This window comes from Bacillus rossius, chromosome 1 (genome assembly GCF_032445375.1).
Source record: "Bacillus rossius redtenbacheri isolate Brsri chromosome 1, Brsri_v3, whole genome shotgun sequence".
Taxonomy (NCBI): Eukaryota; Metazoa; Arthropoda; class Insecta; order Phasmatodea; family Bacillidae; genus Bacillus; species Bacillus rossius.
This window is the reverse complement of record NC_086330.1, coordinates 271,142,052-271,154,932: the sequence shown is the minus strand read 5'-3', so window position 1 is coordinate 271,154,932 and position 12,881 is coordinate 271,142,052. Positions and strand designations below refer to the sequence as shown.

At 36.0% G+C, this 12,881-nt stretch overlaps 1 protein-coding gene across 4 annotated transcripts in view; it reads right to left on the bottom strand.

Annotated features, from left to right (window-relative positions):
* The window catches only part of LOC134527596 (mediator of RNA polymerase II transcription subunit 13), a 265,928-nt gene that overhangs the window by 49,748 nt on the left and 203,299 nt on the right, over window positions 1–12,881 (bottom strand). For all 4 annotated transcript variants that reach the window (XM_063360415.1, XM_063360416.1, XM_063360417.1 and 1 more), the window contains 2 exons: window positions 9,133–9,356; window positions 5,493–5,841 (listed from right to left, as the gene is read on the bottom strand). In XM_063360415.1, coding sequence (XP_063216485.1) covers window positions 5,493–5,841; window positions 9,133–9,356 — 573 coding nt within the window. The remainder of the gene's footprint in view (window positions 1–5,492; window positions 5,842–9,132; window positions 9,357–12,881) is intronic.

Below are 12,881 nucleotides of genomic sequence, written 5' to 3'. Positions count from 1 at the left end.
CGCAAAGTACCGAGTTTGATTGACAAAATAAACATTCTAGATTAACTTACAGATAGCGTGTCTTTTGCAGAAGTAGGCCACAGATACGGGAAAAACTATTCTAGCATTAGTACAATAAAAAATAAAGAATTGTCTATCGTGTCAAGTGGTTAAATTTTATTATCCATGCTTTCAGTAAGTTATAAATGGTCACACGTGGGAAACAAAAATTGCGCCAAATTAATTTTAGCGCAATCAGTGGCGCCGTATTAAAAAGTCTGTTAAACTTTGTCTTTACTTATTCCACCAAACGCTGTGTCGAGTTGCTGAGTGTGTGTGGCTCGGATCGGCAAGTGTTATATTCCCCAGCCTTTGGTTAAAGGTCAGTAGGGTGCTACACATAAACATTTCCGGGGCTTGTTTACTACCTCACGGCAAAAGTGGTACAGTATGGTTCATGTAAGTATTGGACCACTGGGAATTCCTCGGCAAAGATTAAAAATACGCTAGCTGATTTACTTTACTGTTTAATGTTAACACATTATACTAAAGTAAAAAGATGAACGTGTATAATACAATGAATTACCCAATAATATTACGTCTGTAGGTTTAAGTGTTGTAACAAAACATTTATATACAGATGTCCAGTAAAATAACTATTAATATAGTACATACTGTACAGTAAAAGATGGTAAAAAATAAAAAAGAAGTAATAGTTTGTGTAAGCGCTCCACACTAAATGGGAAGATTCTGGAGTGGAATTTTAAACACCGGACTACCTGACTTTGCCTTGTACGCAGCAACGCTGCTCAGTCAAGTGACTCATGCTCTGCCTGTGTGCTGCGTGAACACATCCCCTCCCCCACCCTCTCCCCCTCACCGTGTTTCTGCCCGCTCCAATCTCTACCTCTCTCTACGCCTTATCTTTCCTTCCCACCTCTTCCCTCTCCGACAGTATACGTCAACTACCCCGCCCCACCCACTAAGATCGGGCTTCACCTTCGATGCTTGCCTGCTGTATTCTGTGACGAACTTTCCATCGTGAAAACCACCCTTCTGAAGTTTTGAAGTCCGTCTTTCCATGCAAATCGTTATGAAACTTTACAGCTTGAGCCTTCAAAATAGGTCCTGACAATGGTACACCTTCACTTTGTTTAGTTAAAAAACACCTGTAAATGCATTCATCCAGTTCACTGTCTTTACCTAACTTGATTGTTTTTCTTTGCAACCCTACATCACTTTCAATAACATCCACAAAATTTCTCAGTTTCTGTTCCTTTTTCATCCACCCTCTGATTGTACCTTCTGGGATACCGCACTCACGTGAAATGCTTGCTTTCGTCTCACCTTTTTTCACACGCTCAATGATTTTCAGTTTATCTGCTATAGAATGAGTTTTTCGTTTCTATGACATCCTACCAAGCGCTAACAAGACTGACTGTAAAAACACGGCTTCAATAACGCACGGTCAACAATAACTTGTCTCCGCTTGTCAACAAACGTGACCACGAGAAGTGTGCAGACGGGAAATGAGTGAACTACTCAAGGTCACCAGACTTCCCCCTTTTCGGCTTACTCATCGCCCCTCTCATCACTAGCGCTTATATTCCACCCCTCCCGTCTACCCGGGTGTCTTGGTCGCATATTCTCTGCTCGCCTCTCCCCTCCCAAAGCTTGCAGTCAACCAAGCCTATCCAACATCAATCCTCAGCCGAGTCACGCTGGATAATGTCGCTGGACGGTGGGCTTAATCGGGTCCCCTGTCCGATGCTTCATTTGTGAGATAAAGCGACGTTAAGAACTAGTGTTTCAGAAATTAACACTGGGCTGGATTGGAACATAATTTGAAAACCCTACAAGATAGAGGAATAATGTACGGAGATATCTTGTTTAGAATTTCACTGCGGACATTTTCTACGCCTATGCTTTTTTCTGTACGATGCTTAGTTTGTGAGTTACAACGCAAAATTATCCTAATCTGCTGTCAACAATTTATTCCATTATTATTCATTTCTGATTGGGGGACATGGTTTGACCCGCGATATACCTGATTCCGCGATCAATCGGGGCGCGATATACCGGGAGTTTACTGTATTTCACCATTTGGTCAAGATGATCAACACCCTTCATGTAAGTGTTGTAACTTACTACAATCGCGGGTTTCCTACACTGCACATCACTAGAAGAGCCAGCCTTCTGCTTCCTCGGTTTGACATCAACCATAGCAGCTGTGTGCATGGTTGAGATAAGCTTCACAACTCGCTTGTCCTTCCAAAACACTACTCGGACATCACCAACTTGACGGAACACAATTTCTCCCATTTTTAAATTGTTGGCGGTAGCAACAATATCTTTGGGAGCACCACGGTTCTGACGAAGTGTTCCACATGCGTGTGTGTTGACACCCAAAAGCCTTTTACTCAGACCTACACTATTGTAATAATTGTCCATAAAGAGACAATAACCTTTGCCTTTCAGGTCTCCCAACTGGTCAATCACTATTTCAGGTATAGTTTTGCCATCACCTGAATATACTGAAAATGAGTAACAATATCCACTGTCAGCCTCGCACAAAATAGGTATAGAGTTTTATGCCATACTTGTCGGGTTTGTTTGGCATGAAAACTCGAAATTTGGCTCGACCTCTCCAAGGAATCATGCCCTCATCAAGTGAGAGCATTTTCTTGGGTGTGTATACGGAGCAAAATTTGTCTGCAAACAAATCAATCACAGGTTGAATTTTGGTGAGTTTATTGGATGAATCTGCATTACTGCTGTCACTGAAGTGCAGAAATTTCAGAAGTTCAAAAAACCTATTCCTACTCATTATTTTCCCAAAAAATGGTGAATGGTAAATTTCCCTCATAGTCCAGTAGTCTGTTATTTTTGGTTTTTTGACTTGGCCCATCAACAACAAGAGGCCCAAAAACTGCCACATTTCTGTTTCTGTTACTGGTGTCCAGTTTTTGAAAGAAGAATTAGGGGTTATGGTGCCCTGCACAAGAAACTGCTGTTCATAATATGAATTAGTTTGCATGACAAATAACTCAATCAACTCATCAGTGAAAAACAGTTTGAGGTAATCAAAAGGTCTCGAAGGGGGCAAGTTGCCATTATTTAGGGGCTCTGGAGGAGTGATTTTTACTAGTGATGCACCGATATGACTTTACCGATTACCGATTCGATTACCGATTATGAGAGCAATAATCGGCAGATACCGATTCAGTTACCGATTATAATGAAGAAATTTTTTAAATGTAATAATGCACACAAAAATTTTTATTCCCATGTGAATTTAATAACAAGATTAGGTAAAATCGAGAATACAGTTATAATAACAGTATAAAAATATATAAAATACACTATTAAGTCATTGCAAAGTGTAAATTAAATTAACTTCTATTTATATTTGTTATTGTAAACAACTGGAACTACAGTCTAATAATTGTAATTTACAATGGGTAAGTTTTTGTTGCGGAAAACTAGCATTATTACTATCACATAAGGTTGCATCAAGAAATTACCGTTTAACATGTAAACATGCTGCTTTATTTTGTTCACTTGAGTTTATAGAAAAATGCTTCCACACTTCACTTTTTTTCTCCCTACTCGCCATCTCACTATAATTATATAAAAATGACTAAAAACCAATTCTAGCACATGTGATTTTATTTATGTTGACTGAATATATAAAATTATAAATACTTTTTCACTTTTCACGTCATACAAATAACAAACGGATAATGTTACCAAAGACGCCCATAACGAGTTTGTAAAACGCAGTGATAAAAACTAGAAGGTATCGGGAGCACGATTTTAAACCGCTACTACGACTCGAAAAGATCGATTGTCATAGAATCCACTGCAACTGTTTGTGGTATTTTGATTGCGTGCCATCTATTTTACGTCTCTGGCTATAGGTAATGTACAAGGCCACTAAACAAAAGACGAAACGTAAATAAACGTGTAGGAAAAATGTCTTTTTTATTGTTCGAGGCAATGAGATTTATAAACTTAACGAAATATCTTTATTTATATGACGGAGTTAGATGAATTTTTTAATATATACAAATATTACCGTATTTCATCCTAAAATGTGTAACAAAATATTACACGGTAAAAACCTACTTAATTACGCCGGGACGTAAATAATCGGCAAAGTAATCGTTAAGATAATCGGCGATTACGATTAATCGGTAAGTACCCATAATCGCCGATTACGATTCATCGGTATCCGCATCGGTGCACCACTAATTTTTACACCACTCACGCTTGTGAATGGGATGTTTACAGGAATTTTATCTGTTTTAGTCCAATTATCTGACGTGGAGCTGATTTTTGAAGTACTTTTTTTTAACTTGTTTACTTTTTTCGTGACTTGCGCGGCACTTGATGTACCGGGAACATCACTTTCACATTTTGACGATTCCGATGAACTTTCAGACTTGCTAACGTAATGAACGCCTGAAATATTACTAGTAATATCCGTGTCATTTTCCTCGCACGAACTATCAAAAATATTTGTTCCTTGCAATTTTACGCAACCGCGAAACCTCCGCTTGTCCGCCGACGTCATCTTACTCAACTGAGAAAAAATAACTCACTTTCGATACGCCTTTGTTTCCGTTGTTAGCCAGCAATTGAAACGCGGAATGCTGGAATCGATAGGTCGAAACATCAGCTATCGCCGTACCGCATAGCAACTTAGATAACTCGATCCTTGGGCAAGTGATGAGTCGACGAATGCAGTCGTGCACGATCTTCGCAAACGCGACGCACGGTACAAGTAAACACATTTCCGTGCGTCGCATTTGCGACGCTTGGCTGTTAATGTGTTAAAGATGTTTTCAAACATTATAACCTTGGTCTGTTCGTCTTCGCCAGTGCTGTGTGCCGCTTATAAAAATGCAGCCAAATCATGTTTGGTTATATTGATGTATGTACAGAGTACGTGCACATAGTCAAATTTCAATATTGATAGCTCACTGATTGCACGCAACATGTGCACTCTGTGTAGTGCCGAGTAAACTACAATTGATAGCCAGCACTCTTTCGTGGTTAAGTGTGTACTACGACAATAGTTATGCTTTCCGGTTTACGTACGTGTCACGGTTTTCATTTTTATATTTAAATTGAACGAAATATCTTTTGTTGCATGACTTATTAATTTCAATTGTTTGGCGTGCTTATGTATAATCTACTTTTTAATAAACGTACTTTCCATGAATAGGTTTTGTTTTAATTAATAACTTTACATCAACAAACATTATTTTCTCCTTTAACGCTCCTTCTTCACTTCAAACAAAAATGCCTGCTTTTGCTTAAAAGTCATCCACTTTTCAAACTTAATTTTAGTTTAAAATGTGTGATGATTATGCACTAAAACATGGTACGAATTAATATACCTATATATTAGTAAATCTGCCTAACACATTCAATAAACCTGTATGTTATTTAATAACGCTAATAGTATTCGAATGAAAATGACAAGTGTTTTGGCCGGGAACACTCACCATGGTCGGACTTGGGCGTGGAGGGCGCCTTGTCGGGCGGCTGGCCCTCGGGTGTCGAGGGCGGAGGCATGGGCGAGGGCAGCGACCTCTGGGAAGCGGAGCCCTGGGAGCCGTCCAGGGGATCCAGCAGCGACCGGTCCATGGGTATCTGGGAGAGGTGCGGGGCGAGGTGGTGGCAGCACACCCGTGCGTACAGCCTCAGCGTGGCGGCGGCCGGCCCGTCCCCCAGCGCGCCGAACCACTCGTCCACCGGCTCCTTGGCCAGCTTGCCGGCCGCCGACTTGCCCACGCGGAGGATCCCCTCGCGGAGCACCTTCGTGATGGGGCTGTGCCGGCCCAGGCGGCAAACCTGTCACACCGCACATCAGTCAACTAAAAAATATACTTTTCAATTAAGCCTGTGCGGTTCCCCGATTTTGAAATCTTTGGTTATGGTTTCGAGTATTTTTTGTACGTTGTTATCTTGCATAACGATACGTTTATTATATGAGAATATGAGAAGGTAAAAAACACATTCTTTCAATGTTACCAACGTCTTGCGATGTAATAATGTACAAAATATGATTATCATATAGTATAGTTACATGAATTTGGACCCATTTTACTTCCACAATTTTTTGGTCATAAATCCATTCAGCTAATTTTTGTCTTTGTTAAAGCATAGTAATGACTTGGTGCTACATACATTTTCCCACATGATCTCTACTTTAACAAAAAAATAAACTTGAAGCAATGAAAAAACAAAACGCATTTGAAATAAATGGTATCTTCAATACCTTTAATATATTGTTGGTAGGGACGGGTCAGTACCGGTTCTCGGTTCCTACGGTTCTCAGCATTTTAACCGGCACCGAGAACCGCAGCTAAAATGTCGGTGCCGGTACTGGTACCGGTACCGGCAGTATAGCAAAACCCTTTACGAAAATAGTTCTTCACTACAACTTAACTGCAGCATGAAATGGCTCAACTCACGTTCAATTCACATATGAATTATTTTTTTGGACTTCTTAGGAATAATATTCATCTCTAACTATAAAATAAATTACACGTGAACATATTTAATGTGCTCGTCACATCTGTAATCTGTAAACAAAGTACGTTTTACAATCAAAATATAACAGTTGAAGGTGCCATCGATGTAGTTCATAGATGTGTGCAACTGTGTAACGAGCCGCAGCAGAGATGTGAAAACAGAAAGACGCCATGTTTGTTTCAATGGTTTTTAAAATAAGCAGCTAATTGAGTCGTTGACTCGTAAGTATGAGTGACTGGTGTACAAAGAACAATTAAAAGTGCAAAAGTATATTTGTTTAATAGAATTGATGATAGTTTTCAAATATTTCCGTAATAATTTTCGGTATTCTAACATTTTATGCTATTTGTGCAGTGCTGTGGACTGTAAGTTCGCTGCATCTGCAGCCATCTAGCGTAATGGCTAGTAACTTTCTCTTTTAGGTAAACGGGATTGCTTTGAAAGAGTTTTTTTTTTTTTTTTTTTTAAAGTTGTGTATGGATGTGTATATGTATTTAACTATTGGCTGGTCAAACTAAATGCTTGTTGACACTTCTAAAGTATAATTATTCTGGCCAAATAGAGCAAATTGTGTAAGAAATGGCATCAGAAGTGTGGCAGTAATTTACAGTTGACTGTGCAAACAAACTGAATTCAAAGTAGGCAATAAGTTTGATGGACAATTTACAAGTTTAATTCTTTGAAAGTTCACCATCATTGTATTTGTTTCCATTATTGAAAAATTTTCTTTTTACTCCTATGTTTTAAAGGAGGGTGTATGTAGATTTCTTGAGGTAATTACTAGATTGATATAGTAAATTTTAGTTTTATGAAGTGTTCTCTATTATTTCAAATTTATTTTTTTATTAATACATATTACATGGTTAATAGGTTGGTGTGTTTACTGTAGCGTGAAACAGTGCTTTTTTTGTAGCCAAAACAATAAATAGTTTATTACTTAAAACACCTCATAAATAATGTGTGAATAATATTTATTTTATTTTTTAAGTCAGAACCGAGAACCAATTTTTAAGAACCGGTACCGAACCGAGAACCGGGAAAAAACAGGAATTGACCCATCACTCATTGTTGGTAATATTTTTCGCCCGTTAGAATGACGATAAGAATGTTACACGATTTATATCTGTTTGTATGTTAAAGGCCAATTACAATAAACAAAACCATGCAAGCAAAACATACTGCATTATAAAACAAATTACATTACAACTGTAGATTATAGAGAAAAAAATTACATTTAAATAGCAAGATATGAATGCCCAAAATGCTGAACCAGATTATTAGAATATATTTTCACAGTCAGGATTTACATGCCAGTAGTGACTGGCCTACCAAATCCAACGTTTGAGTTTAGTTTTAAAATACTTAAAAAAATACAGTTTTAAGCTAATGTGAAGTGTGTACTCCTTTTTGCTGTGTTAAAAAAAATTTTTTTTTAATAACCAAATAAGGACCCAGTTGACCTCATTTATATTTAGTGAGGGCATAGCTGCTCACACGAGACTGTTTATAGTGGGCGTCACCACGCAGACCCGGCTGAGACTCTCGGTCAGGGCGTTACGTGGCCCGTGTGGGGTGAGATATTAGCCCACTTATTAACTAAGCTTGTTGGGCACGCCACACTGATTAACACACAGGATTCCTTTATTACTTCTGCCGCTCTTATAAAACAGTTCAGGACCCGATGCACGGATCAATTTAGGTACATGGCGGTCCGCGCACGTGGCTGCGTGCACATCTGGTCTCGGCCAATGAAGATGGACTGGGCGAGCAGTGCTCTGCACGCGGACAACATGCAGCTTCCCGCTGAACCAAAACGATACTTAAATCTGCGATCCCGTACCAACGATTAATTTAAGAAAAACACAAAACACTTATAATTTATACTATGACACTACCCTAAATTTTTTCACATCTTAACTGCCATATTCAGACACACATTATTCAATGTTGTGGCATATCTGTTTACACACCAACCAAAATTCTGGAAACTCAAACTATGCAAAAAATGTTTCTAACATCACCCTCAGACGCACCATCACAACAAAGACTGAACCCAAAATACAATATGCACAGCACAGTTAACAGGTTAACAATATATGATTATCATTTGTCTAAACATTTCAGTTAGATTCCCTGATCTCAAAAATATTTACACGAATACTGCCTGAATTTTTCCAGATGTTCCAAATTCTCAGACTATTTCAGTTTTTCCCTGTTTTCCTAAGAACTATTTGAGAAATGACACTTTCATGAACGATATTGCCAGTATTACAAAATTTGTAATTTCAGGGTGGTTAGCAAACCTGTGATAAAAATTACCTGACTTTTTCCAGGCTTGGAGTAAATTTTTCCATGAGCACTAAATTACTATCAAATCTAACACTTCACTATTGCAAAAGGTTATTATCAATTATTTTATCGAACTACAGTCAATAGCACTGAAGTCAATGCACGTGGTTAAGTGCTGATATACTTATAACCACAGAGGAATGGGACGAAGACTTTCTGTTCCAATAAATCTATGCTGTAACTTAAATTTTCAGGAGTCTCATTATTAAGAAAACTCCCAGAGAAGTTGCTAGGCCAGGTTGAAGCCGTAACACGCACCTCGTAAACAGCGCTGAGCTCCCGGAAGAAGGTGCGGACCTTCTGGAGCACGTAGTCGCTGTCCGGTGCCACCACGATGTACGCCACGTCCCTGGAGTATGAGTACGGCTCCAGCAGCAGCTTCTCCCAGTAGTGGATGGCGTATGGCGACAGGCACAACCAGTCCTTGTCGTGGCCAACCATCAGTGAGGGGATGGGCTGCGGCTCGCACCTGTCTTCCGTGCCTGTGCCAACCGAGACATGAAACCCTCTGCTACATGCCATCATCTTATATCTAGAACAACTATTTCAGCACTGCATTAGGGTTTGGTAGAAAGTAAAATGTCAGGCAAATATCCTATTAAATTTTTGCCCAACTTATTTAATTGTGGTAAATCACTAAAAGTTAATTTTCTAGCGATTTCAAAACTATATAATAAGATTATATAACAAAATTGCTTTTCTGTGTCATTTTTACATTACTACATAAAAATATAAATTTAGAAATAAAAAACTGAACATTCAACCTGGCAGGCGAAGGTTAGGGAAAATAAATGTTATACTTTTGGCACACTAAAATATTTCACCTCCAGATAGCAGCAATTTTCGTTCTTGGCAACATCATTTATAATTTATTCACTGTTGCTATGTGTACAAGGACCTATGAATCGAACGCTTCCCTAAAGTGTTTACGGTTGGTAATATCATAGCCTTGTAAGAATTGTAGTAAGTTTCAAAACATGAATACACCTGCCTACGATCTTTTTTAATTTTCAAAAGGTAGGTGGCTTTAGTGCATTTGCTGTACATTATAAACCAATATGCATATTTTTTTTTACATAAGTATGTAAACATACATTTTCGTTGCTACGATTTGTGAATTAGTTATCATGTATTTGGGCTGAATACTAACTCCCTATTTAAGGCCCTTACTTAGTTCCACAATTATTCAATATACAGCCTAAAATCGTGATTCTGAACACGTCAAGTTAGCTTATTGAGGATAGACACCACAACAGGTTAATTTACTCATTATTTAAATCCTACAGAGTTAATCCAACACGTGTCAAAAAATATTTAATTTTTAAAAATAAATAATAAAACTGCAGCCTTGTCTGCAGAAAGTAATGGCCAAATGAAAATAGGTAAAGTATGGAAGGCAAAACTCAGAGAAAAAAATGAAGCTCACAATAAAATATTGAAGTTGTTTGCAAACCTGAAAATTTTTTAAATTATTTAATGGATTGTTCAGGTTGGTATTGTATAGGAGTGAGTGTTAATTATTTTGTAGAGTCTAGTATTTGGCGTAAACTTCATCACGTTTGTTTTGCTCGTGTTTTATTGTGTACATAAATGTGATTACTAATGGAAGTGCCTGGAAGTTGGTAGTTCTGATACACATACATGTATTTGACCTTTCAATGGAAATTTAATTTCTGAAAATATAATTGGCAATATTTCATCATGATATAATCTCTGTTTAAATTCTGGCAAACTCAAATAATTTTACCAATTCTGCGGTTACACATACAGTTACGTGTTTTTGATTGCATAATTGTCGCACATTTTAAATATATGGTTGTATCAGACCCAGTGGAAAGAGATATCCTCCGTGATTAACAATTACGACACAGCGCTCTGTGAGAATTTTGTGGAACTACTTGAAGAGATTTTACATGCCCTTTTAATCGCTTGTGGGCAACTAAATAGTGATTACTCTGAAGTCTTGATAAAAAAAAATAAAAAACAATAAACACAAACCTCACAAAAAAAAAAAACACACAATAACAAGCACAGTTCTCAAATCGTATGAATTTTCATTCTTTCAACATCCAAAATTCAATGAATGTCCTTTTTTTCCCCCATGAAGTTTTTAACAGTGGACCAAGTACACATATTATGAAATTTAATTATATTACCTGATTGATAATTAGGGACAAGATTATACTGTGAATTGCGATAAAGCCAAAGTAACACCGAAATGGACATTAATATACCATAAAGCACCGAAATGCAACCAAAAATCATTAAATTGATCAACATATTTAATCAAAACTTAATTCAGATTACAAAAATTTCATATTTTAATATGTTAAATTCAATGAATGTAAATTGTTTAGCATAGAGTTCGTACCAAAACGTATGTAAAAAATAGATTTTAAAAAAAATATAGATTTTTTTGATTCCACAACTGTTATTAATACCTACGTTTTATATTACAACGTTGGTGTATTTTTGAAACACATATGCACTTGCTGATTTATTTTTATTGTTCCCCATAATAGACATTCTTGTTACAAATTATCATATTGCAAAAGTGCATCACAGATCAGTCAAAATTACACTGTTTTGAAGTTAGAATCATTTAAAATTTAAGTGTCGTATTTGTTGAAAATTAATAAACAGTTCACAAAAAAAATCAATAACACCGAAATCTTCCCTTTAAAAAAACAAAATTGGCCTCAAAATAAAACCATAAAATCTTATTTCCACTGAAAATAAGCACATTTATAGTTACATAACATTTTCTGGTATAAGCTTAAAAACACAAGAGCTTGCTTAAAGGTTCCCCACCCCCCAATTAAATTTGACTCAAAACATTAATAAAACAAACTATTTATTAACAAATGGTAGCTTTTACCAAAATCAAAATACTGTTGTTAACTCTGGAATAAAGGGAGAGGTTTTTATTCTTGAAAATTGCTCATGGAAACGTAGGTCGTCTGCGGTTGCTTGATAAGAAAAACCAGAGTAGAAAAAAAAGAAGAGGAAAAAAGCAAAATATTGTAAATATACTTGATCAATCATAATACATACAGCATTAGTTTTTATTTCTTACAGCATTAGTATTTATGTCTTGAATCACATATATTTAATATTTTCTAGGAAAATAAATTTCTGTATGTGCGTATTTATTTTTCCATTAACAAATAGGAATATAAAAAAATTATAGAATATTTAGATAAAATATAACAAAAGAACATAGAGAAGAATATGAGAAGTGATTTAAGGTGTGTACCATTATTGCTAATTTGAAACACAAGTTTTTAAAATTTGTAATTTAAATAGAATGCAACCTAAACATAATGTAAATTTATCTCATGAAATTTTCTAAAATATAAATTTAAAATTTTTAGCACCTGACATATAAATACATATAAATTTGTACCCTTTTGATAAAATTTCCTTGTTAATAAGTAAAAGTATCTTTTTAAGAATTTTCTTAACAGGTATTTACTGTATTTATTTCTTATGTTAGTATACTTGTATGCACTTAAAAATATTTTCTTCCTTAATTTTATGTTAGATACAGTAAGGCTACCTCGAGTTTATAATTTTATCATTATTTAATTCATAAATTAAAATATTTATGAACACTTATTTTTTTCTTTAATTCTATAAGCAGTACTGCTATTACGATTGTTGTTATGAAATTTTGTTTGTATTAAAGAGATTTATTTTTTATTTTTACAAAAACCACAATCTTCATGTATATAAAAATTTTGAAAATTTTATGGAAGAGAACATTTTCAGACATCATCCAGCTAAGAAGAAATTTCAGTTTGTCTGTTAATTATATTTCATGCAAGAGATTACAGACTAGTTGAGAATTATATATATCAGCAAGAAGAAACAGCTGAATTATGTGGTCACCAGTTTAAAAAGAAGTGAGACTACATTTCAGTGATTGTGCAAATTCCTTGATTTAATTCATTAGCATCAAGACACTTTATTTCATATTTATTCCTAAGATAAAAAAATAAAATGTT